Source organism: Pagrus pagrus (genome assembly GCF_965226575.1).
Source record: "Pagrus pagrus genome assembly, chromosome: 3".
NCBI classification, from domain to species: Eukaryota; Metazoa; Chordata; class Actinopteri; order Spariformes; family Sparidae; genus Pagrus; species Pagrus pagrus.
In genome coordinates this window covers 19844939-19870406 of record NC_140187.1, presented here as the reverse complement: position 1 = coordinate 19870406, position 25468 = coordinate 19844939, and the positions used below count along the sequence as shown (strand labels likewise).

The following is a 25468-nucleotide window of genomic DNA, read 5'->3' as shown; positions in this document are numbered from 1 at the left end:
CTTAAGGCATTACTGACATTTCATCAACTTTCAAGTTAAATCTTGCTTATTTACACTTTCAGTATCATGTATCAATGTTTTGTTTCTGGTCATGTAATATGAATGCTCCTTTTAGTGCTGTTTTGCTCGAGAGCAATGACATAAATCTCTCTTTTTAGTTGCTAAATGCTCCACTATGTTTATGCACTAACTTTGTTTGCTGGCGCTTGGTAGGTAGTGATTGTTGGAAATATCAGGATTTGTTGTCCAAAGTGAAGATAAGTGAAAGCATGCTGATGAGCTTTTTTTTTTTCATTAATTTATTTTATTATTTGCCCGAGACAACTTATTCATTAGTTGAGACTATACACAAGTATTTTTTCCCATCTTTAGGCCTGAGTATTTGACAAACTCACTCCATACAGAGATCTTCGAGACATTTTTTTCATGTGGTTCAATCTCTGTTTAACACATAAGAGACATACCTATCCTCTTTACAAAATAAAAGGGACACACTATCACACAATGGAAAAAACAAAAGCCGAACATGCCAACAGAGAAAAATAAACATCTTAAAACAATGACATGTTATAAAAAACAAAACAAAAAACACACACACACACACAAGCACGCAGGGGAAAAACAACATGATAGACTTGGAAGTACAATGCGGTATAAAATAATCTGCATTTCAAAACTTAAATTTCAAAAGAAGCACCTTGCACAAGTATTAAGTCTACTTCATGATACAAGACAGCTTTTCAAATGTTGGAAAGCATCCAAGACTAGGACATCTGTATTACTCTACAGATGTGCTCTAATCACCAATCTCATTCATCCAAGAACACTCATCTTCACATTTTCTCTGGTCACCTCATAACTTTAGCTTTCAACAGAAATTGACCAAACCCCTCTAAGCGGCCGGGCTACACACATCAGCTAAATGCAAGAACATTGATATTCAATAGAAAAATATATTGCACTACTCTTTCCTCAACTGAAATGCCAGGGTAAATGATTTAAAATCTATTATGTTTGATTATCATTTAAAGGCCTTCTAAAGCTAACCATTTCAAGTGTGTTACATTAGGACTGAGGATGGAATCCTTACATAACAAGGACAGTTTTTGCATCAATAATTTCATATTATAAAACAGAAGAAAAGCAGATCAATCAACAGTGATAGTATGATGAAGCACAAACAGTGGTATTCTTCAGTCTTGAGAAATCCATGCAGTCAATAGGGATCGATACATACACGACAAATGTAATGACATCCATTCCAAATGGCTTAAAAAGGGTGGTAAAAAAGTCAGGCACACACTCACAGGGTAAACTGTGTACACAACTACAATTTGGTTTGTTATGCACTCGGCTGACTAAACCGTCATGTGTATTTGAGGAAAATTAACTCAAAAGGGAAACGTATACAAAGAACTAAAGGACAGGTTGAAAAGTAAACAAATAAAGAGCATTAGAAACATTTCTCAGGCTGACTTTTACTGCAATACGCCAGCAAATCTCTCACGGTACGCACTTTCACTACATCAGCAAAACATGATGTCAACGACCAGTATCAGGCATAAAAATCTTTTCTTACAATTGAAAAATACAAGTAAAATTGTCAGCCTGGAAAGCAACCAACCTCATCACAGCCAGTGTGTGGGACAAAGTTGGACTTTAAGCTGCATTTTTAAGTGAAAGGAAAATAAATGATACATTATTTCATTCATATTTTCATCCCCATCTAAAACCATTACAACTGAACAAGAAATGGCCCCAAACCCTGCAGAGTGAGTGTCCAACGTGTTATTCATATTTACATACAGAGCGTGACGAAGCTTCTCTGAACAGGGACTGAAGGGTCTGACGGAGGCACTGTGCCGTGTCTTTGTGTGATTATCATTGGCTGTGAGTGGAGGAGAGTATCTGAGTCTCGGGTTGGGGTTGAGGGCGGGTCCCTCTTTTCAAACACTTTGCACCAGTCCGGCCTCCAAATGCCACTCAAGTTTATACTGACTGCCCGCGTCAGCACATCATCTTGGGGCTGACTGTGACTGCGTTGCCATGTCGATTCCTCCCGGCTGGCCCGATCCCATGCCGGCCAAGACCGACATAGCCACCGCCTCTGCAGCGCGGACGCTCAGCCCGTTGATGGTGGCCCCTGGACTGGAAGCTGAGGCGGGGGGTGACGGCCCGTGCTGGATAACTGCCGCCGGGGAGCCGATGGGTTCAGTGGATGTATCCCTGGAGGTGTCCTCTCCTCCTGCAGCTAGAGACAGAGACAGAAACATTCACCCTTAGAGAGGTGAGCGCGTAAAAAGAATGCATTAGATGGAGGAGATGACAGATGGATCCTGACAGAATAAGTGATATGATGCAGGAAGCTCATCGGTCAGTTGTTGATCTTAAATGGTTACCTAGGAAAGCTGCCTTCTTCTGCATTGCAGTGACAGGGCAGTCTTTGTGGGCCAGGAGGAGCTGCTTCAGCTGTGCCACCTCATTCCTCAGTAGGCTTACTTCATTCTGATGACAACACAAAACACACACAAATCATTCCCAGCATGCCCCGTCTTGTCATATTATCAAAGAGACCGATCTGTGAGCATGTTTCAGTTACTGACAAGACCCTCGAGTGAGAGGAAAATGGAAGACTCACCGTCAGGGAGACATTCATGTTGGCGAGATCATCTGCCTTCTTCTCCAGAGAGTTAACCCACAACTTTCGTTTCTGCCTGCAGCGGGAGGCGGCTGCACGGTTTCTCTCCAGGAAGCGCTGCCTCCTTTCGTCAGGGTCCATCTCTGTAGCTCGCCGCCGCCGGCCTCCTGTTGGCTGTGCAGGGGACACCTGGGGAATGAAGGGAGGGGATGGAGGTTCTGAATGCTTTTAGGTTACAAATGCATGCCCGGCATTTTGCTGTGGATGAGCGCTATATGTAGTTTTTAAGAATAAAATGAATGCTATTGACCAATAGGAGTAACACTGACACAAATGTGATCACTATAGTGGCTGAAAGGCGAGCTCTTCTTCATTTATTTTTGACCCTGAAATATCAACTTATTATCTCTCCTTAAAAGGGCACTATTTATTTTTATTTTTTATTTATTTGGGTTGGCTCAGAAATAGCATTGTGCAGAGGGATATCCAAAAGGTTATGACCTTTAACACAAAGTTCTCCATTAACTCCTTTGCTTCTTGGCACCAATAAATCTTGTGTGTGTAAATACTACGCTTTAGAAACGAGAAAACATTAAGAACACAAGAAAATCCAAAGCTAACCTGCCAGTTTTCCAACACCATTGTAAAGAGTTTTTCCAAAATTAAAATGATACTCAACACAAAATCTTTTAAGTATCAAACACTCTTCGTTTGAGAGGTTGGATTTTTAATTTATGCAGAAAAGCAGATGCGGTCAGCCTGAATTCATGCCAGTTAAAAAGGCCTACTCCTACAGCAGAATCTGCGTCTCTGTTGTCCTTCTACTGTATATGCACGATATATTCCGAATACTGCTTGTTTAGGCTAAGGGGGCGAGTGTTTGGGAGGAGAGACCCATATTATTGTCAATCAAAGGTTTCCTGATACTGTAGGAATTAATGCATCTGATCCTTGTTAAGATCTGCATGTAAGTTCCTTTATATCGCACGTGTTTTACCTGGGGTTGGGCAGGTGATGGTGCATCAGAGTTTTGAAAGGGCTGCTGGCTCTGTTCCTGCCGCTGGGGGACAGCAGGGATGGACCCTGCCCTCCCACCAGCCCCATCCTGTACCCCTGAGCCCTGATGAGTTAGAGCTGCTTTCAGCCGCTACAAAGACACAAACAACCCTCCATGTAGGTCATTTTGTGTTAGCCTCATAAAGAGAGCTGTTAAAAATAGGGATGCAAAAACCATCACATGTAAGACACATTTAAAGTGTAAAAAGCTAGACTAACCAGCTATTTTTTTTTTCTTTTTTCAAAAAGTTTATATAAATGAACCCATTCCTTTTCAGAGCCAGCATCCTACAAAATGACGCCACAATGACTCATCATCTCACCATCTTGGTATCAGAGTGCATACTATATCCAGACGGGGAGGACGACCCACTGCTTGCCCCACCAACTGGAGGTCCTGGAATCCCAGGGATGTTAGGCACTGAGTTCACTGGCCTCGCGAGCTCCACGTCACAACAGAACCCAGACAGAGAGAGAGAGAAACAAAAGGGATAATGTGAATAAATAATACAAAAATAATATTAAAGTACAATTTTTAAGTTTTTAAAATTTACTTACAGATATAACTGAGGTCATCTGAACAGGACTGGGCAGAAGAGGGACTGTCTGCCCATTGGGGAGGTGCCTTACCAGTGGATAAGCGCTTGTTGGGGAGCTGTTGACAAAGATCAGATACTTGTGAATGGCTGCTCCTCCATTCTGTGCCCAATGACAAAATACAGGTCAAGTGACAGGTTGAAGTATTTAATTGTGCCAACAGACACTCTTCTCTCTCTCATTGCTAAGTGTACCTAGCCTCTCAAGTCCCAATGAAACGGCAGTTAGAGCAACAGTATATGTGGGCGAGGTATCATATTGAGAGGGATTTGATTTGATCTTTCAAAAGCAGGTACGATATAGTGAGTCTCCTAAGAATTGCAGAAATATGAAACTGTAGAGGACCGTTGGCTTCCACCCACACCTTCCTCATCTGCACTGTTTGATCAGGGAGCAGAGGATGATGGAGAGATAAATAAGTAACACCTCAAACATACACTTTATCATATATTGCTAATCATACATCTGAACATGCACCTTCTCAAAAATACTACTAATAATATATTATAATAATATTATAATAATAATTATGGTGATGGATTTAGAAAAACTTGGTAGTGGTAAAGAGACAAACACAACCACAACAGGCAGTGGCCAACAGTATGCAACTCCAACACAAAACATGTAAGCTCAAAAAGTCATATTATAGATGGATGTCAGGCATTAGGAGCTAAAGCAGGAGCAGCTCCTGCGTCAAACAGTTTTGCAATTATGCCTGTCAAACAGCAGCCTCTGCCGCGTGCTGTGGATAAAGGATTCAAGAAGTAAACATGAGCTCTTTTCACTTAACCAGAGCTAAATTTCGCTACAAAGCCAATATTGAACAACTGCCCCGACCTTGATGGCTGACTGGTTGCTTGCTTGTTAGTTGCTGAGACGACTTCTTCCCCAACTGTGACTTTTTTTTGACCACTTCAGTTTTATAATGTTGTGAAAATACCACCCAAGGCCAATGAACATCAAGGGCTGCAAACAACAGGAGCACACTGTAGTTTACCTGAGCTGTCTGTTGGAGGGTGGAGCTTGCGTGATGACAGATGTTGGAGAGGGCAGAGTTGGGTGAAGTGCGTCATTACTCAAGTGGAGGGGGAGAGAACCTGGACGCACAATGGTTGGAGTGGGGGCTGAGCTCACCACAGGCTTTGTAGGAATCTCCTGTTGAGGAATCAAACAATATAATTTATTTCCCGTTTCTAAATATGCATTTCTGCATGAACAGGAAACCAGTTGTTGACAGGAGTCTTAAACCAGCTTGCTGACCACACAAAAGCACAGTTTGGGGCAATGTATTGTACCTTGCCTCTCACCCTTGAATTTCTGCTATCATCTGACATGCTGGACGAGGAATCTGGACTTCCGGGAGAGGAAGAATCGACTTGTAAAGGACCCTCATCCTCAACTTTAACTTCAGATGGTGTTTGTAAAGGCGCAGCCTTGGAGCAAAGAAGATGAATATAGCCTTTCAGGTCGTTTAAAAAATAATAAAGCGGTGATTTAATTTTCATCTGAAGGAAACTAACAGTATGTCATTCATTCAACATGTTCATTCACCCTTTTTCTCACCGGGTGTTTTGTCCTCTGGTCTTCTTCGTGTGCTTTGCAAAGCTCCTGCTCAAAGGAGGTGCCCAGCTCATTGAATAGCCCAACCTCCTCACAGTTCTTCAGGAAACGTGTGGGTGTCGGGGTCTGGTCTGCAATATATACATTTTACTTTAGTTGAGAAGAACAGGGGACAGAAATATCATTTGAAAAGAAATCTATCATATATCAATGCATGTCTTCAGAGTATTAACACATAATTATTCCTCAATTCATCTTCAGTTAACGAATACTATTGTCAACGGTACCTGCAATGATGACAGAGTCTGTTCTGGCAGGACCAAATTTTAATGTCATTTCATGCTTGTGTTTGTGGACTGACAGATGGTCTTCGTTTGTGAATCTCTGTAAAAAAAACAACAACACAGCAGATGAGCACAGTAGACAAAAATCAGTGTGTCTACGGTGCGGCTGACATATGACAAAGAACACAACAAAATAACTTAATTACAGATGATGCGAGTTGAATTATAGCACCTGTATTCTGTGCAGATGGCCCGTGGCGACGTAGGGCACTATACAGGCAGTCTTATTTGTGTGTCATCTTTTTACTGATTTGGCATTTGTACAGTATCTTAACTGTACGGTTACCTGAACGCTAAATTGCTGTGAGCCCATGTAAAATGAAGAAAGACGCACATTTTTCTCTCATATTTCTGAGCTGGATGATCAGACAAAACAAAGAGTGTTATGTGCATATGAATTAATATGTTGTGTGAAATCATACCTGCCCACATCCGGGGGCAGTGCATACAAATGGACGATCATCCCCCATCTCAGACAAATGTTCTGCAAAAGAGAGCAAAAAACAGAGCGACTAGTTATAGGCTTTATCCAAGTATGCACATAGATGCAATAAACTGGTGATGCTTTTACTGATCTATACACCACTGTTAACTATTACAAAGCAACTGTTTGGCCACAGAATATTTAAATGTCCCCATCTATTGTGTTAGTATGATTATGTTTTCACTTGCTTATGTATTAACTAACACAGTCAGTCCAGATGACATGAATGCACCTGTTGAGAAGAGAGATCTGTTTAGCGCCATTAATTGCATGTGCTTACCTGTCACCGAGAACATAGAAAAACATGGTGACACAAATCCTAGTGACAGGAGGTAAACAGGCCAGAAGACTGTCGGCCTGCTTAGAGCATTTGCTTCGGACTCGGGTCGAGGATAATCGGGCACTAACGGGGAGGATGAGGCAGCAGAGCCAGGACAAGCTATCATGCAGCCTACCTTACGATCTCATCAAGTCATGGCGCTAGCTGGCTATCACTGTCGAGGTCGTTCGGCTATGCAGCTAGCTAGGTGGCTTAGGTTACGAACAGAGGATAGGTTAACCCAAAGTGCCAATTTCTTTGGCTAGCTCTGACTTTATGAGAGATGGGCCTTAAGCTAGTACAACCTTATCGGTGATCACACCAAAACATTTTGCTTCCGAAACCTGACAGCCGTGTCATTACTACAAACGTGGAGGCATAAATCATGAAAACTAACAACAGGTAACAGACGCTGGGATACGCCTCGGAAAGCGACAATTTTAGTGAAGCTATCAGTCACAACACAGCTAGCTAAGCTAATGCTAACTGCTAATCGAAGCTACGTTTAGCCTACCTTGTGGGTTCACACTCCGCCAAGTTGGTAGCTAGCACCAACGTTAGCACGCTAATGCTACAGAAAGCTGTGCTCACAAACCACGCTACCGTCGCACGAAACGTCACATGCTTCATGAACACTGACTGAACATATTTCGCCAGAATATCATATTTGACGTTAGATGATCCGAAATGTGACTAAACTCACCCGACGTTTGAACAGCCTCTTCACTCCTCCCTCCCTGCTCCGGACAGTGCTGCTGTGTTGCTGCTGCTGCCTGGCCCTTGTTGACACTCACTTCCATTAGCAAAACACCGCGAGAGCTGGAGCTGGGCACGGTGTTACGTAACAGGATTGACGTCGGGAAAATATCCAGCGATTTCTACATTATTAAGCCACCTTTACACCCCGTCTTCACAAATGTTTCCGTTGTATTACGTGTCACACATCTATGAAATCTCCTGAACGCACTCACTAATGACTCCGAGCCAAATATCCCTGCAACAGTTACATAATGTTGAAGGTTATTTCCGGATGGTTTCTTGGCAGATGACATGTAAAATCCGATAACAAATCCCTTCTAATGCTGTGACAGGAAATCGACACTGACCATGACTGTCACGGTCCTGTCAGTCAGTTGTGCTAAATACAACAAATGCCAGGTTTAAATAGGATCAAATCAACACTTCAAACATGCGAGGTGTTTTCTTCTCAAGTAACTCATTCACATTCAGGTGCATGAACAGATCTGTGTTAGACGTGACTGTTTAAAAATAAATCTTTATTTTCATACATCAGGCTTAGCAATAAAATATTCACTCAATAAACCAGTGTGTTCTTCGTTTGATTGTGAAAGTTATACGAGGATTCTGATATGACTGAAATTGCATTGACAGGCTAACAAAATAATCACACACACACACAATGGACAAAAAGCATGCACACATACATTAAGCTCCACTCAAACCAGCCCCAACCTGCAGCTGCACCTATATTAAACCGAGATTTACATGAAAAGAAGTCTAGTGTCATCAGGTGTCATGAACGGATAATGTTGGATTTGACCACAGACTAACCAGCCTTGTTCAGTGTGACAAATTAATGTGCTCAATATTCTTGAACTCTTCATACTGACATTAAACACTGTTAAGGCACTGTAAGTTTGGTTTGATAGTTCCATGTGGTCTGAAGCGTACAACGTACTGTATATACACACGCACGAGAGACAGCTGAAGTGATTAGAAGACAAAAAAAATAAGTCAATTCCCTACAAGTGGAATCATAAACACTTATCTAAGGCTAAATACTTTATCCCCCTAATCCTGAACATCTGTAATTCTTTATCTTCAACCATCTGTTGATCATTTCCATTTGCAAACACCATGGACAATTCAGATCAAATGACAACACAATAATGAATCACATTTAAGCACAAGTTGAGCACTTCTGTGCAATACCTTTCAACTTATTTGTAATGATTCAGATCCTTGAGTTTAAAGGATAGTGCATTTCAATTCACACCACTACAACTGCAGGCATGTTCTGCTCATTGTTGAGTGCCTGTATAGATTGCTACAGAATTCAGCTGTCAATAACCAAAGTATCCTTTATATGAGCCAACGCAATTTACAAATACACCAAACACTGAATACCATGAAAAGAAAAACATTACAAATGAATAGAAAATTAATCTCGTCTACAGCAGGAAAAGTAGTATGTTAACAACCCAGATCAAAATAAATCTGTATATATACAGATGAGATACACAAGCAAGAAAAAGCCACTACGTTAGACATTTATAAAAATCAAGCTCGAAAGTGGTCTTATGCCAAAAGGACATTTGTCTGAAGACTTGTGTATCTAATCACAACAGATGATGCAGATGATTAATGTCATCAAGCTGAGACATTGTCCATCGCTTAAACTATAACGAAACTACTATCAATCTAATTCCTGCTCTCGAGGTCCCTCAGATCATCCAATATATTTTAGCAATTCACGTGCAGATACTAGATACCAATGAAGCCGATTTGTCCAAGATCTGAGATGCTACTCTAAAAGCTTTATACAGAACAATACAATACAGAACTAATCATTTCCTATACCACCATGATTAATAGGTGATCCTCTGAATCTGACCTACTACTTTTAACTAGTCCCAGTTAAAACTGTGGGACCAAATCAACATTACATAATGCAATGATCTAAATACATGTGCCTTAGTACTCACTAGCATCTTTTGTAGAACAGGATTCTGTAACCATGAACATTTCTTCAAACATTGCTACTCATCATCAAAATCCAACCCTTCTGTACTTCAAACACATTCCATTGTTTCTGTTATTCTGCCATGGATTCATCATCGCCCTTTTCACAAATGATCACATTACCTTGATATCAATGTAAAACAAATTTGATCAAAATGAAAAAGCTCATGATAAACACATTCCAACCATGACCAGTCAGAAGTCAAATGTGCCTTAGCGTCATTTTGGACAATGACAGCGCTTGCTAAATACTTGAATACCTTATATTTAAAATAACATGATCCCACTTTCTCCCTCTCAAACACATATACATAGAGTAATATATACACACACGGACACACACAAAAGCTACAGATTTAGCCCGTTAATGAGGCATCTTTTGATAACATGGTGATATTTCTTCAGGTATGAGTCATCACCCAAGAAACATCTGCAACTCTGTCACTATATGCTATATGCATTTTCCTAAAAGGAATATATCCTTACAGTCTTTCCAAATCATTTCCGGTCTGTACCAATAATAAGAGATTATGTGACAAAGTCAAATGAAATATATTCATCTCTCTATTTACATATATTATATATTTACATATATATTCTTTTTATTTTAGTTCATGTTTTATAGGTTCCTTTTTCTTGCGTTATTTTGGTGACCTTGGGGGAATGTTCTGCTCTTTGCCACTGCGTCTGGCTCCTCGCTGTGGGGAAAACGGTTTGCCAGTATTCAGGCCTCTCTGATGGTCCCGAATCTTCAGCCCTGCACCTCCAAATTTAACCTGGCCATTTGCCCCTCTGAAGGAGCGTAACGGTTGACGAGGAGGGCGGCTGTCCCCGGATTTCTCTGGTTTGTCTGTAGTGCGCTTGGAGTTGGGCCGATGCTCCTCAACCCTGTTGACCTTGAGCTCTTGTAGGGGTTGGCTGGGTGACGAGGCAGGAGGGGAGGGAGCGGGCGTCTGTGCTGGAGGCGGGTCCTTGGCCATCCTCTGGCACACCTCTGCATAGCTAAGCTTCCTTAAGCCCTGGATAGAAATAGAAGAAATATGGACTGATTAGACAGAAATAATACTGTAATAATACTGCAAATTTGATACTTAAGATACATTTTTATCTATTCCTCAATTTAAAATAAATTTTATATCAGTATTTGTGTGACTTATTCCAATTTGCTTTTGCTGTTAGCTCATGGCACTCAAAATGAGGAGGAAGGCCTTACCAGCTCTGATGTTGGAGTTGGGGGAGATGAGGATGGTGCTTCTGTAGAAACAGACTCGCTGCAGGTGGAAGGGGCTTGTTCAGAGCCTGTTGGGGCAGCAGCCTGCGTGGACGAGGAGATCGTTCCCTTTGGAATGGCAGGTTCAGTTTTATTCTCTTCCTTTACTGGAGGAGAAACACTAAATAGACAAATAATAAAAGATAGGTTATTAACATTTATATGCTCTTTTTATTCACAGATTTTTTTTTACGCTTTAAGTAAACTTTACCTTGAGACTGGTGGTGCCACTGTCTGTGGTGTCACAGGAGCAGGTTTAGTAACCGGGGTCACAGGAGCAGGTTTAACAACCGGGGTCACAGGAGCAGGTTTAGCAACCGGGGTCACAGGAGCAGGTTTAGCAACCGGGGTCACAGGAGCAGGTTTAGCACTCGGGGTCACAGGAGCAGGTTTAGCAACCGGGGTCACAGGAGCAGTTTTGGTTACAGCGTCATCTGAGGTGTTTGTGTGTCGGGGCTCGTTAGCCTCTTGGCTCACGGACTGAAATGATGATAAAAAAAATAAATGATGCACATTTATACAATTAACCTAAATGCTGCTCACAAGAATCTCCAGAGTTGAAGGTATCACAGAGAACCAGAAATTTACCTTGTTGGGCACTTTAAGGCCACGTACAACATCAGAAAGGCGCATCTCTGGTGTAGTTTCTCCCTGTACACTGACCACTGCTCCCGGCAAAGGAGGAAAATTGGAAGCTGCCAGGTCAAAGTTTGGTGGAGGTGCTACCTTGGCTTCCATCAGAGGGATAGGCTTCTGTAATTTTTATGACAATTAAAGTAAAATGTTAAACACAATGTGCAGCTTGCCATAAAACTACTACACTAACAGAATTGTAGAATAATTGTGTGGGGGATTAAAAAAAACAGGGGAAAAGAGGAAAATATACTGACCGTGGTGTGTTCATCTTCTCTTTTCCTCCTCATGCCTCTGTGGATACCTCTCCTAAAATGAAGCCAGATTATTACATTAGAAAATTATTCACAACACATAACACTCTTCAATGTGCATTAGCCTGTCAAACCCTGGTTGTAAATCTTCATCTAATAAACTGTTATGTTAATGAGCTGGATAACATTCACTCACCTGCCCCGTCCAGTCCCGCTCACGTATCCATTGGATGGAGTGTCTTTGAGGTTGAAGGAAGACAGAGAGTGTGTCGCTGAAGTGGTGCCAGGCAGTGTCCCTGATGTCTGGAGGGGCTGTGGACTCAAGGGACCAGACAGGCCATCCATCAGGGTCCCCGGAACCAAAGAAGAAGAAGGGGGCACATCCCCGTGCCTAGTGTGATTCTTAACATGGTTTCTGGGTGAAAACAAAGGACACACATTTCTCACTACTGACCATGAAAAAGTAGATTGTAATACTTTAGGGTTGTGCTAACATAATCAATTACTTTAACAATAAGAGATGGGATACCTATAAAAACAGTGTGGGCTATGGACAGAGAGTGAGTTTGATCATAATCAACAGCTCATGGTTGCTATATATGCCTCTTAAAAGCATAGATGACTGGCTAAGGTCTGAGTTAACCATTATTGTGCTTATTAAGTGTATTGATGTCATGCATCTCTAAAAGCAAGAGGTGCACAAGTATTTTCCACTGTAAATAGGTTTATAAAGAATTTGCTAATGTGTTCTTTTAATGAAAAATAACTTCTTCCAAACATTTAGTACAAATTCAAACAAAGATATCTGAAAGATATAAAATCTTCAATGAATTAATGAGAACAACCGTCAGTACTAATTTTAGTGGCTTTATATGTGCTCGATATAACTGCAAGAGCATTTATGATTTGTTTAAAATGATTTTAAACACATCATATTGTACATGTGGTGTGTCTTTCTGCAATTTAAATAGATGCTGTGAGCTAGAAAGAGGCAAGTTATTATCCTGTATAAATGTGTTTCAAAAGTGATGCATATTTGAAGAAAGACAGTTCATTATGACTGGACAGCATTGCTATCAATGAGAGTTATCATGTCATCATGACTTGCACTTACCGGTTCCTGTTCATGTGTCGATGGGTGTTTGAGTTTCCATCAAAGTTCCCTGTGCTGCTGTAACCATTCACGAATCCACCGTTCGGGAAAGGTGCCTGGATATCACAAAGGGCAGCGGTAAATCAAATTAAGACACCTTCAGTAAAACATGATCAATAAAACCTGTGTATGGACGGGGACAGCTTTGACACCGTTTTGACCAAGTTGACTCAATTTAATTTTAGCAGTTAAATTATACATTCTTCTGGATAGAAGAATGCATACATTTATATTTCTAAAGAGACAATCAGAACAATATATTATGTTCTCACCAGTGGTGTTTCAAAGTAAGGCACAACCGAAGGGTTCCAGGATGGAGACACCACAGGGTATACAGGGTACTGCTGCTGAGGGCTGTACACCTGCTGCATGTAGACCGCAGAGCCATACTGAGCCTGTGGTTGAGCATGCTGACTGTACACGCTAGAGTCCACGCTGCGGAAGCCGTTCTTGCCAAAGAATGTGTTTATGGCCTTAATGCGGGCCTGGACGGAGGGAAAGGGGGAGAAGAGAATCAGGCATACATGTTAGAGGTACAGATGTGACCTCCACTGTATCTACGATGAGTAGTGTTGCAGCTCTGTCTTTTGTCCTTTAGTCCCCTCAGATCTCAAATACAGTCATTAGGTCATAAAACACTGCACTGACTAGGGGAAAGAAGGAGGAAGGGAGGGATAGGGAGGGATAGGGAGCAAGGGAGGGAGAGGGAGTTAGGGGGAGAGGGAGAGTAAAGGAGCATGAGGATGAGGGAGAGGAGAGGGAGAGTGTAGAAGCAGAGATACAATAGACTGACAGAGAGCTACAGATGAAGAGTTCCACCCAGCCAGCCACAGTGCCTATGGATCCTTCCAAGCGCGATACTGATCATCACTGGGGCTTAGACGGAAATGTTACATCACAGCCTCATTTGTTTTATCAGGGAGAAAAATGGCACACAAGGTCAAATAAAAGTCCAGCTGAAAAATTATGAATTAGATACCTGAAATGCAAAACGTAAATGTCACATTGTGATAAGAAGGGTTATCCACTGTCTGGAGATACGGGTGTGCAGCAATTCTGACACGAACCTCCATGCTTATCAAGTCTCTGTACACACAAATCCCAAGGTTACTTCTGAGACTACGGCTTAGCCAAACAGCCGAGCCTTCAGAGGAGTGACGTGACAGCTGACACCACAACTAGTCTTGTGTAACACAATGCTCGTTGGGTTCAATACTGCTGTCTAAATTAGAACCAATAAGGAGCAGTGATCTTGCCTGAGAAAAAAACTTAACTCAACGTACTAGTTGCTGACTAATAACGTTAAATACTGGTTATGCGTTTTAAATGACAGAACTCACCATGATTGGTTTTCCCTGGAACGTTTTCACTTCCTCTCTTAGGTATCTGAAAGCCTGAGGACAGGAAAAAAAGAAAAGAACTAAATATTCACAATGCAGTAAAATGTGTGCTGTTCCTTCTCTAACCTCCCCCCTCATTCCCAGAGCAGCTGTGAAAATGTCAGTGTTAATAACTGAAAACGTGTCACTTGCATGTACTAAAATGAAGTTGCTGCAAAAATACTGTGTTCAACAAAGTGAACAGGCCAATGTAATCAAGAATTATCAGATCCAAATGTTGCACATGCACCGAGGTCACAGAAGTCCCCTCTGATGTAAAAAAATAATGGAACCACAGCAAATGAAAGCCACATCTATGACTAGGCTAGTTATACTGTAATTTCACAATGTTTAAAACTATATATTTTTTAATATAAAATAAGAATTCACTAAAAAAGTATCTCTATTAACTTCAGGATTACACAGCAAATTGGTCAAAAGTTTTTTTTTTAAATTTTTTATGTGGAGACGTACCTGTTGTGCATCCATATCTGACTGAAATGTTATGTACCAGTTGCTGTTGTGTGCAAACTCGGCACTCAACGCTTTTGGACAGTTTTCACTCTTAAAAAGAGCCTCCACTTCCTGTGAAAAAGATGCAAGGATCACATTAAACATTTCTTACAACACTGAACGTACATCATTTCCCCACCCAGCATGCTCTGTAATAATAAGCTGATGATGAGCCATGATATTCCCATTACAAGAAATTAATCCACAAAGTAAGTTACTACATTAAAATGCAGTGGGGCCGGTACTGTGTCATCATCTAAAACTAACTTGTCAGCTTTGTCCGATCACAGAGTAAGCAAGCGCAAGCATGTGGCAACACCTCCTCCGTTGGACTGTACAGTGAGACAGGTGGGGGATAATGCTTAGTATGCACTATAGAACTTTCTTTACCTCAACTGGTGTAGTCTCTGGCACCTCTCTCAGAATAATGATGCAGCGACTGTGGTTTGGCCGAACCCTCTCTCCACTTTCATCAACTTGCACCATGGGAGAGGCTGTAACAAAGACACAAAGGAAATGCAGGTTTTTTTCCCACCACTTAGAAGTAACTTGATGGCCCCTAATTCACCTACATATTGTGCTGTTGCCTCTCTCTCTCTCTCTTTCTCTCTCTCTGGCATAGATCTGCAACATTTTATTTTTAATTTTGCTTATGTCAGGATTACTAACTACAAGCACTGAATGGCAGTGAAATTCTGCCAAGCTTTCTCAGTGTCCTTATCAGCACAACCAAACCCTGTTTCAGGAGAACTATGATAAAAGAAAAAAAACATGCATGGCAAACAGTTATTGGCTAGTAAGCTTCACACCCTTCCCTGGGAAAATGGTCAACAGAAACAGACTGTGGTGGAAACATTATGCTGTGGGAACTTAAGCACTGACACACGCTTCATACATTTATATTTAATTGTTACTGATAAATGGAGGGTCCTGACACGTCTCCTCTGCTATGAACAGTTTATCAGGTGACTGTTCTAAACAAAAGCAAAAATAAAATATTTAACGTATGTGACTTTTGCAGTTTGAAATAATCATTCAGTGGTTCAGTTTCTTATACTCCAAGTTAAAGTGGTCATTTATTCAACTGGGACAGGGAACCTGCCCGATTAACTGATATATAAAACGTAAAACATCAATACTATTTTAACTTCAAGGATTCTGTCTGCAAACTGAAGTTTCAGAGAATCGTTGAGCATTTCTCAGATATACAAGGAGAACAGCAGTACTGGTACCTCTCAGAACATCCAGAATGAGGTCCATGTCCGTGGTTAGGGCTTTGATGTCCTCCATGCAAGCAATGGTCCAGATGGGGACAAACTGATCACTGTCCATCTGGGATATCAGGTACAGGTCCTTTGATAAGTTCTCTCTGCAAACACCAAAAACAACATTAGACTAAAAACATCATTCAAATTGTCTTTGCTCGACATCTATTCTACTCAATAAGAACTTTCATCAATTCTTCTATTCATCATACATGAAGTGCTTCAGACGCTCATGGTTGAACTCAAAATCCTTCCACTATATAAAATACATGGATAGATCACTGTAGGAAAACGAAAACGAAAAATCTCCCAAATAAAATGGCCAACTTGAATAAGGCTGCAGTGACTCATACCTGCAAATGAGTGCACTTTAGAATATAATATACTACACTGAGAAAATAGCTGGTGGCATGCAGTTATGAAACATACTCCAAGTCCATTCAGTTATTCATTGCTGATGTTCTAGTAGCTGTATATACACATAAACACACCCAGCTTGTGCAATAAAGTATATAAGTGCAAAAGTCTGTTAAAAAAAGTTTAACTACTTAAATGAAACTTGTGAGAACAGGAATTTACACTGGACTCCGTTGTCATTTGTGGTATAAAAAGGACTTAGTACATTTGTACACTACTCACCTAGAAAAGCAGAACTCAAGCCGTTTCTTCAAAGACTCTCTCAGGCCCTCCTCAGACATCGGTTGTTCCTTAGAAACATCCCCCTCTACAGCCGACTCGAATTGCTGGTCAAAGACTAAATAGCTCAAGTCAGGGGGGTCAATGCCATTCACAATGCCCTCTGTGGCTACTGGGGCAAAGTCAGCAGTGCTGTCAGGATACTCGGCGTCGAATCCTTTCCCCCCTGAAGAGGGAACTTCTACGTTGCCTAAGACAGAGGAGGCAAGCAGAAACAAAATGGTTGTGAAATAACATCACCTATTGCTCTAAACAAGCTTTATCATGCTTTGTCTTTGCTGTGCAATCCTGATGACAAGAGTTACAACTTCCTCAAATACTGTGTCTCTTTAATTATCTTAGTAAATCTCAATACATACTATACATGTCTTTACATGTCATAGTCTATCCCCATACTTTAGTGCTACACCAGTGCAAGAGAGACAGGGGTTTGATTTTCATTAATAATGAAATTGCATGAGGACAAGATGGAGATAAACTAAAATAAGCTCATACCGTCTGTCATCTCAGCAGGAGGAGGGTAGGTCAGCAGCCAAGGAGAATCCTCTGTCTCTTCTGGGATGTCACTCTGGTGGGCAGGGATCTCCTGCCACACTTTAGCATTGGGGTTCAGACCTGCTCCCTTTGTGGTAACCTGCATGATTATAAAAAGAATACACAGTGAGTTAGAGACAACCGTTTAGGGTGAACACCTTACAGTGACTGCCGCATGTTAGAGGAAACACAATGGTGCAGTTAGAACAGGAAAGCCATGTTCTGCTCATCATCTTGTTGTGAAATTGTGAGATTGTAATGATAAAACAATGCAAGGTGTAGAGTTGCATGACCTTCAACTCATTTCAGATAGGCGTGAGTCAAAAGTCCTCAAAAGAAATTGTCATTAAAGACTGTTTTTAGTTTCTAAAAGTGGAGCCAGGTTTGGGAGGCTAGACTGGTGGAAATGTGGAGGGACAATTTAAACGTTTTACACACCCTTCATAGTTTTATCTCTGGGAAAATGGTTAACAGAAACAGACTGTAGTGGAAACATCATGCTGTGGGACTCGAAGCACCGCCACACTTCATACATTTATATTTAATTGCTACAGGTAACTGGGGACATCGCCTCTGTTATGAACAGTTTATTAGGTGATTGCTCAAAATAAAAGCCTAAAATATTTTATGCATGCGACTTTTTCAGTTTGAAATAATTATTCTGTGGTTCAATTTTTTATGCTCCAAGTTTTGTCTGTTGGACAATTTAAACATTTTAAAATATCTTGTGTACAGAGGTGTGTGATGTGTCCTTGCTTAGACTGACCTACTACTACATAGTACAAATTATCCAATAACACTGCACCAGCTTCTTAAGAAATGCTTTCCAGTCAACAGGTATTTTTTTAAAAATTAAAGTCTAGCCTCAAACAACATCGCTTGTTAATTCATCACCAGTCATTCAAAACAAAATAAAAACTCTATAAAACCTGGCAGATTCACCAAACAACATGTATGTCATAGCATATCACACATTTTATATATATATATATATATATATATATATATATATATATATAAAAACATACACAGAAAAAGACAGATGGGAAAACAGGGAAAAATCAGCATGTGATAAAAGCTGGTGAATAATTCTTTACGTATTGCAATACATCAAAATATGTCTTAAGCTCCACACAACTGACTCCCTTACTCTGATATATCATAGCCATCCCAATGAATGAAGGTAATTCACCCGCGATCCTGTAATCCAGTTTTCTATTCCGTCTGTGCAAGCCCTCAGCTCTTCACTCACAAACAAACCATCTGAGTGTGAGTGTTCATTGGCCTCCTTATCGCTCTGACCCCGCCCTCACAGTCACATGTAGCCATACATGGCGCAAATACGCCTGAGCCTCCAGCGTGACTCGAACAAGCCTTTCTGACCTGTCATCCATTGAATAAACCTCCAGCGTCGCTCAGTCATTGTTGTTAAACCAGTAAATGGGTGGACACTGCACAGCCTTTCAATCCAGCTAGTCTGCTATGCAAAATGTGGTTACATTTCAGGAGCTACGGGTTTCTAGTGAGCCGAAGGCTCAGCCGAAAGCGTGACTTTGAGGGTCGTGAAGAGAGAGCACATGGTGCCGATGTGCCCAGGCAACTTCAAACAGACGACGACGTTTGTTTCTCTCCGATTAAATACAGCTGATTGTACATACATGGCGTCTGTGGTTAATCTATGACTAACTCGTCCTCGCATCGATTGTTTAAATTTGACGTCTGAGCAGTTTATAGCCGTGACCTTTATCACGGAACTCTTTGATAGCCATTTAGCTACAGTTGTGTAACAGCTAACATTTAACACACGTCACGTGTTGTGGTTGCTACACATGCAACTTAAGGAGATTAAATAACGGTGTTTAATTGGGATTTCGTGCAACTTATAATGAGGCGAAAAAAATCACATTTTCCCCCAATTCAACATGCTCTAAAACACACGTTAGCAGAATAGCTTAGGTTTGTTTAATGTTTCGCCGTCAACCATATTTTGCCCGGCGACACCATAAATACCTGCCTTTAGCTAACTAGCTTAAGTTTAGTAGCAGACCAGTGAGAACCGGCCTTTCTGACCTAAGCTAATATGTTTGGCTGGTTGACAATAACCCGTCATTAACTGTCCGTGTAAATGATAAGAGTCGTGAATTGGAGCATGAACGCTGACAAACAACTACAGTGTAAAGTTACAGCCGGAGAGTCGAGCCGAGGACAAACACGAGTCAAACAGGAGGAAGGACGCAAACAGGTTGTCGCATGTTAGCTAGCGTGCCCCCTTTCTCCAGGCCCAAAACTCACCATGCTGCTTTGATCCTCGCCTTCTTGAGATGTCCTCCTCAGCTCCGGGAGATTTAATTCCCCTGTTGCTTGTTTTTACACTCCAGCCAAGTATTCAACTCTTAATTATTATCCGCACTTATCTCGAGTGGACCGCGTTCACGTCTTCGCTAAGTTACCGTCTCCCCGGTAACGTTGTTCACACGACCGAACGTGCTCCAGTCCAACCGGCGCGACCGCAACTTTAAAGCAGCTAAGTGGAAAAACACGAAGGATTATTTCTCTTTTTAATCAAAAGCCGTTTCCCATGTGATGATATATGTTCCTCCGCTCAGTTCGTCATCCCGCAGTCCAGCTTCGAGTCACCGTTCATCCAGCATGTGACAGCTGCGTCCTCTGTCTGCCACCGTCCGTCCCAACAGTCTGCTGCCGCTGCTGCACTCCGCCTCCACCTCCAGCTACCTCCCCGGCAACAGCAATGCTAACACCGCAGCGTAGCAACGACTGGCTGTGACCTCTCCAAGGGGACAGGACGGCAACAAGAGAGTTGAGCTTATAATAACCACGAGAGACACGAAGCTAATTTATGTTATAACTTGGCTTGTGTTTCGCCTGACATCGCAAACATTGCTGTATTAGTATTACTGGCCGCACAGTGCTCGTTATCACCGCCCTGCAGAGTAGATAGGACGTGACCCCGAGCAAACTTCGCAACTGATAGGGGCGAAGTCACGTCCTGCATCAGCAGCTTATGTTCACTTCCTCTTTAAAGAGTTTGAGGTGATACAAAAAAACAAATAAAGTTTAAATACGTAAATTTCATTACAAAGTTTTCGCTTCATTTCAGCTCATGACACAATTGAATAGTGTGCAGTAGCCAAATGTTGATACATATTGTTTACAAAATTAAAACTGTTATTGGAAAAACAGACTGCACACTTTCTGTTCAACTGTATCAATATAAACCCATTTTAGCATGTCAAAAACTCACTTCTACAAAGTGTAATTAAGTATTGCCTAAAGATGCATGAAGGTTTGGGTTCAATCTTGAACCCTTTACAAAGAAAGAGCTAATGCCCGTGTGGATTAAACACACAGTTGTCATATTATATATCATATTATTGATTTGCACAGGATCTTCCACACATTAAGTACTACTCTACAGCCTGCCACCACCTCTGCTCATACACAGCTGATTTCACTTGTAGCTCATGAGACCCCTTCAGTCTCGTGACGTCATGCAATTCCAAGCATTGATGCTGCATTCACGTGCTCCTCGGACGCTCCCACTTCCCTAGTTGGGAAGTAATGTGTTCATGTGCAACATGTCGAAATGTGGGAGCAACATGGAAAACAAAAACAAGCTGTTTGCCATTTTATCGCTCAGAGCATTTAAGCAACAAGTTTACAGCTGTTTCTAGTGTTTGAGTGACAAGAAGGAGCAAAGGAAACGATACAATGACTATGAATGACTTTTGTAAAAGTTTCTTATCAGCAACTTTATGTTTACTTTTGCACAGTTAAGTCTGCCCACCTTCAACATGGATCACTCTTAATAACTGAAAACATCTTCATATATATGCAGGGCCTTAAAACTTCACACACAAAACACAACAATGAAAGACACTTAAATGTTCATTGAACGCACAATGACCTCTTTAATTTTGCAAATGAACAGGACACCCATTTCAATTAATTTAAAATTGACCGAGTACACATAGTTGCTCTACCATAACAACACCCCACATATGATTTTTTGGTGTCAGTGTACAAAAAAAGTTGAATTCTTCAATATTTAACATGACTTGTGTGAATTAGTGGAGAACATTACTCGTCCTACAACAGCAGATGTACATAAACCTAAGAATCCCCCCCCCCCTTCAATCATGAAGACTTCAAACAGGTGTTCTCATTAAGCCTTGGTGGGCCCAACCACCTGTGATGACTGTTGGCTCTGTTGTAGCTGCTGGATCTTCACGTTCATTACTTCAATCACAGCTGCAAGACAGAACACAGTGTACAAAGTCAATAGGTGTGTATTATGTTCTCAACTAGGTGAGGTGAGGTTACTGTTGACTGTCCTTGAAATACTGTCATTAAATACAGATTACTTTCCACTCAAAGCTTACTTTGCATTACAATTTTTACTACAAAACATAGCAACTAGAAACCAAACACATTTTCCACATTTGAATAAAAGCCTGAAGACGATTTGTGAATATTTTGGTGAGTAAACATTAGAATTTTTAGAGGGCAAATGTATAAATGCAAAGTGGTGAATGCAACAGGAACTGTTTCTTGACAAAAATGCAAAATTCAGCACAAAACCAGACCAATTCAAAAAGATTGACAACATTGAGGCATTATACTTACTAGTATTACTAATGTGCTCGACAGCACTACAGTTTCTGTACCGTTCATCCAATATGGATGTGAACACTTAAATTGTAGTCACACATTATAAGACACTGTTATTTAATTTCAAATCCAATATAGAAGGGTATAGAGCCAAAACAAATGTTCCACTGTCCAAACAGAAATCCATTTTCAAAGGTTAGTATTCAACTCTTTTAAAATATGCTTTAGACTTTATTATTGTATTACTAAAAAGATAATCGGGCATTGTAGCATTAAAATACACTGCTTGAAATTAGAAAATGATAACACGGTAAAAAAAAAAGTAGGAAATAAAGCCATGTATGAAAAATGTAAGCGCGCTCACCTTGTTTCATGGCATGTTTTTCCTGAAGGGCTGGCTGAATTTTCTCTATCTGCTTTGTGAGGAAGTCTATTTTGCGTTTGAAGAATGCCTTTGCGTCTTCCACTTTCTACAGAGAAACGTAGAGAAAAGTGTAAATAAAGAATGTTTTACGTCATCTGAAGAAATTATTAAGCACATTTATTCATGGGCTACCAAATGTGAATGTATTTGCCTTTTCAACATAGTATCCTGTCCCCACATCCACTAAAACAGTTTCCACGTCATTCAATGATCCAGGGACGTACATCTGAGAAGAAGATATGTCAAGGACATGTAGGTATATTTCTGAGACACACAACTTCTTTTAAAGCACGTCACACCAAACAGTAAAACATGAAATTCTGGTTGCTCCACAGTAAATGAAGGATACAGAGCTGGTAAGTGGCACGAGCAATTCTTTTCCTGTATGAGAGAGGAGAGGGAGAGGACAGAAATTTCTGTCATTACACATCAAAGACAATGTATTTTTTGAGCAACACAGATTGCAATAAGCCCTTTGACAAGAGTATTTTTATATTATTGTTAATAACATTTTTATAATAAAAAACAACATTCACCATTTCAAAATATAGAGGAAGGTAGCCTTATTTGTCATACCAAATGAAGAACCACTGTTGAGCTCATTATTATTAAAGCCGTGCTAGGAAAAAAGGGTCATAAAACGTTTACTCACCTTTATTGTTTTGGCTCAGGACGTTCAAACTATCTTTTGCTTCGACATACTTGGTCTGGACGACTTTGAGCTGACCTATTGAAGACGTCAAGAACTCAATCTCCTGCAGAAACAGCGACATGTACAAAAACAACTGAAGTCAGCGAGAGTCAATACACAGTGAATCACAAAAGCACACCTGTCATCTGTCTGAGTCCAACAAGAGAGTAGAAATATATACTAGAAACAACACGTGTCAACAGCTAACATTTCTACAACATTTTTTAATGTTGTAGAAATGCGTGAAGGGGCGAGGGACAGACAATGCTAACATGAAACACACCGGGTGACTGGGATATTCAACTCACGTTTGCACAGTTAGCATCAGGGCTAGCTAGCTACCCCACCCTCATGTTTTCGCTCAGATTATCGCCCTCATAAGGTCTATATTAAAAAACACAGCCACAACTCAAATATACTAAATATTTTACTCGTACCTGATCAAGCTGGGTTTTGAGTCCCTCTAGCTGAGGCAGGGAGAGGTCTGTGAGATTCACCGCCATGTTGGAAGCGCGATGCAAATGAACCCCCAGTGATAGTGTTTCCGGGTGACGGAGAGGGGCGGTCTTTAGTCTGAGACACCGCCCCCCTGCGGACAGGACACGAAATGCAGCTGCTCATTACACTTGAGCCTTGTAAGATGTTTCCTAACTTGCTCATGCGATTCATGCTTTAACTAAAATGTGCTTCAAATGTTGTTGGGAATTTCATGGTTCCCAACAATAACATTTATTTCGCACTTTAAATGCACGTCAGTCACCTAAAATGGATGTGTGTGCAGAAAGGACATGTTAAACGGAAGTTCAGGCACGACAAAATTAAGTTTGAGCCATTCGGGTCCACAATGTATGTTGAAAAATAGAACTCACTTTTGTTTTTGAAAAACATTGCTACCACTAAAAATGATCTAAAAATATAAACTTATTTAAAAAAAATATAAACTATCGATTAATTGTTTTAACTATACCCCTAAATATTCCTGTCATAAATACATTTTTGTTTTTTAAACCACAACCTAAACTTAATGTCCAATTGGCACTATACAAAAACTGCGGAAGCCCTAAAGGGCCATGCATTCTTACATTTTATTTCCTCCGTTTCCCGTGATAACGAGTTAATTTCATTTGTTTTCTCGAGATCTCGAGTTATTATCTCGAAATAACAACTGCCGTTTTCCCGAGATAACGGGATAATTTTCTCGAGATCTCATGATAACGAAACTTTGTTTTTCCGAGATAATGATATAATTAATTCGAGATCTTAAGAAAACCAAACGATAGTGTAGTATATTAAATCATTGCAGGAAACATCATTCAGTGTAGCAATGTCAGAGGAGCAGGAGCATATCGATCACTGCTTCACATATCTTTTCAATCAAGGCCTGACAGGCTGAAATAGCATTATGCCTTGCTATTACAGATAATATACACATTAGTGTGCGTAATCTAAAAAGACGGTTAGCAAGGCTTCAGCTATATTGGCGGAGCAATCTAAGTGAGTCTGATGTTGTCGTTAACTACATAGCTGACCAGCTACGAGGTCCCGGGCGTCTCCATAATCTCAGGCCTATCATATCACAGTCATTATCTCGAGATCTCGAATTAATTATATCGTTATCTCAGGAAAACAAAGTTTTGTTATCTCGAGATCTCGAGAAAATTATCCCGTTATCTCGGGAAACTGGCAGTTGTTATTTCGAGATAATAACTCGAGATCTCAAGAAAACAAATGAAATTAACTCGTTATCACGGGAAAACGGAGGAAATAAAATGTATGAATGCATGGCTGTTTAGGGCTTCTGTAAAAACAGACAACTGTAGTTTTGTTCAATAAAATGGCGGACTGGCATTTTCAAGTTTAAGCAACAACATGGAAGTCCATTTCCTATCCAGTTATCAGCATTACAGATTGATTATATGTGGGAGTGACAATTATTTTGTACTTAAATGTTGCCAGTGCATTGTGCTATCAAATGTCAACCTATTTTTTTCTTTTTGCTACACAACTGTACATTCAACTGAAACTTTAAATATTATCTTAGAATATTATTACTGGTTTCCGTGATATAGAGAGCCAAATTCATGCACCTTCCGGTTTGCCCCCAGTGACCTTATTTCAGAAAACTGTTTGGTAGTGAATGGAGATAAATCATTTTTTGATCCCTTTGGATTGAGCCATAAACTACACATTTGATGTTTGTCAATTTAAAAGATACATTTTCAAGTCAAGGAAGTCACAATGAGAATACATTGTCACAAAAAAGATA

The 25468-nt window shown here is 40.6% G+C and overlaps 3 protein-coding genes across 8 annotated transcripts; all 3 read right to left on the bottom strand.

Moving 5' to 3' along the window:
* Window positions 1-1162: 1162 nt before the first annotated feature.
* atf7b (activating transcription factor 7b) lies at window positions 1163-7976 on the bottom strand. 5 transcript variants are annotated; one of them, XM_084349188.1, is made up of 12 exons: window positions 7702-7976; window positions 6618-6679; window positions 6139-6235; window positions 5855-5982; window positions 5587-5724; window positions 5289-5446; window positions 4253-4349; window positions 4018-4137; window positions 3636-3785; window positions 2639-2827; window positions 2400-2505; window positions 1163-2251 (listed from the first exon to the last, which is right to left on the bottom strand). In XM_084349188.1, exons 1-12 carry the CDS (start codon window positions 7796-7798, stop codon window positions 2016-2018), a joined length of 1578 nt encoding a protein of 525 aa, XP_084205314.1. In that variant the 5' UTR covers window positions 7799-7976; the 3' UTR covers window positions 1163-2015. The 5 variants fall into 5 exon arrangements, with proteins under 5 accessions (XP_084205314.1, XP_084205315.1, XP_084205316.1 ...); XM_084349189.1 differs by having other exon boundaries at window positions 5599-5724; window positions 7702-7973; XM_084349190.1 differs by lacking the exon at window positions 7702-7976 and adding an exon at window positions 6912-6949.
* A 282-nt stretch (window positions 7977-8258) lies between these two features.
* Window positions 8259-20474, bottom strand: larp4ab (La ribonucleoprotein 4Ab; the record flags this gene model as incomplete). 2 transcript variants are annotated; one of them, XM_084349187.1, is made up of 15 exons in its annotated part: window positions 8259-10780; window positions 10975-11152; window positions 11243-11511; window positions 11620-11784; window positions 11922-11973; window positions 12115-12333; window positions 13033-13127; window positions 13344-13556; window positions 14412-14465; window positions 14925-15035; window positions 15354-15457; window positions 16196-16332; window positions 16868-17114; window positions 17420-17558; window positions 19751-20474. In XM_084349187.1, the coding sequence occupies 15 exons, from the start codon at window positions 19751-19753 to the stop codon at window positions 10403-10405; spliced, it is 2364 nt and encodes a 787-aa protein (XP_084205313.1). In that variant the 3' UTR covers window positions 8259-10402. The 2 variants fall into 2 exon arrangements, with proteins under 2 accessions (XP_084205313.1, XP_084205312.1); XM_084349186.1 differs by lacking the exon at window positions 19751-20474 and having other exon boundaries at window positions 17420-17564.
* Window positions 20475-21351: 877 nt separating this feature from the next.
* On the bottom strand, window positions 21352-23754 carry pfdn5 (prefoldin 5). The gene is made up of 6 exons (XM_084348283.1): window positions 23640-23754; window positions 23164-23266; window positions 22861-22892; window positions 22663-22737; window positions 22452-22557; window positions 21352-21727 (listed from the first exon to the last, which is right to left on the bottom strand). The coding sequence occupies exons 1-6, from the start codon at window positions 23703-23705 to the stop codon at window positions 21642-21644; spliced, it is 468 nt and encodes a 155-aa protein (XP_084204409.1). The 5' UTR covers window positions 23706-23754; the 3' UTR covers window positions 21352-21641.
* Window positions 23755-25468: the final 1714 nt, after the last annotated feature.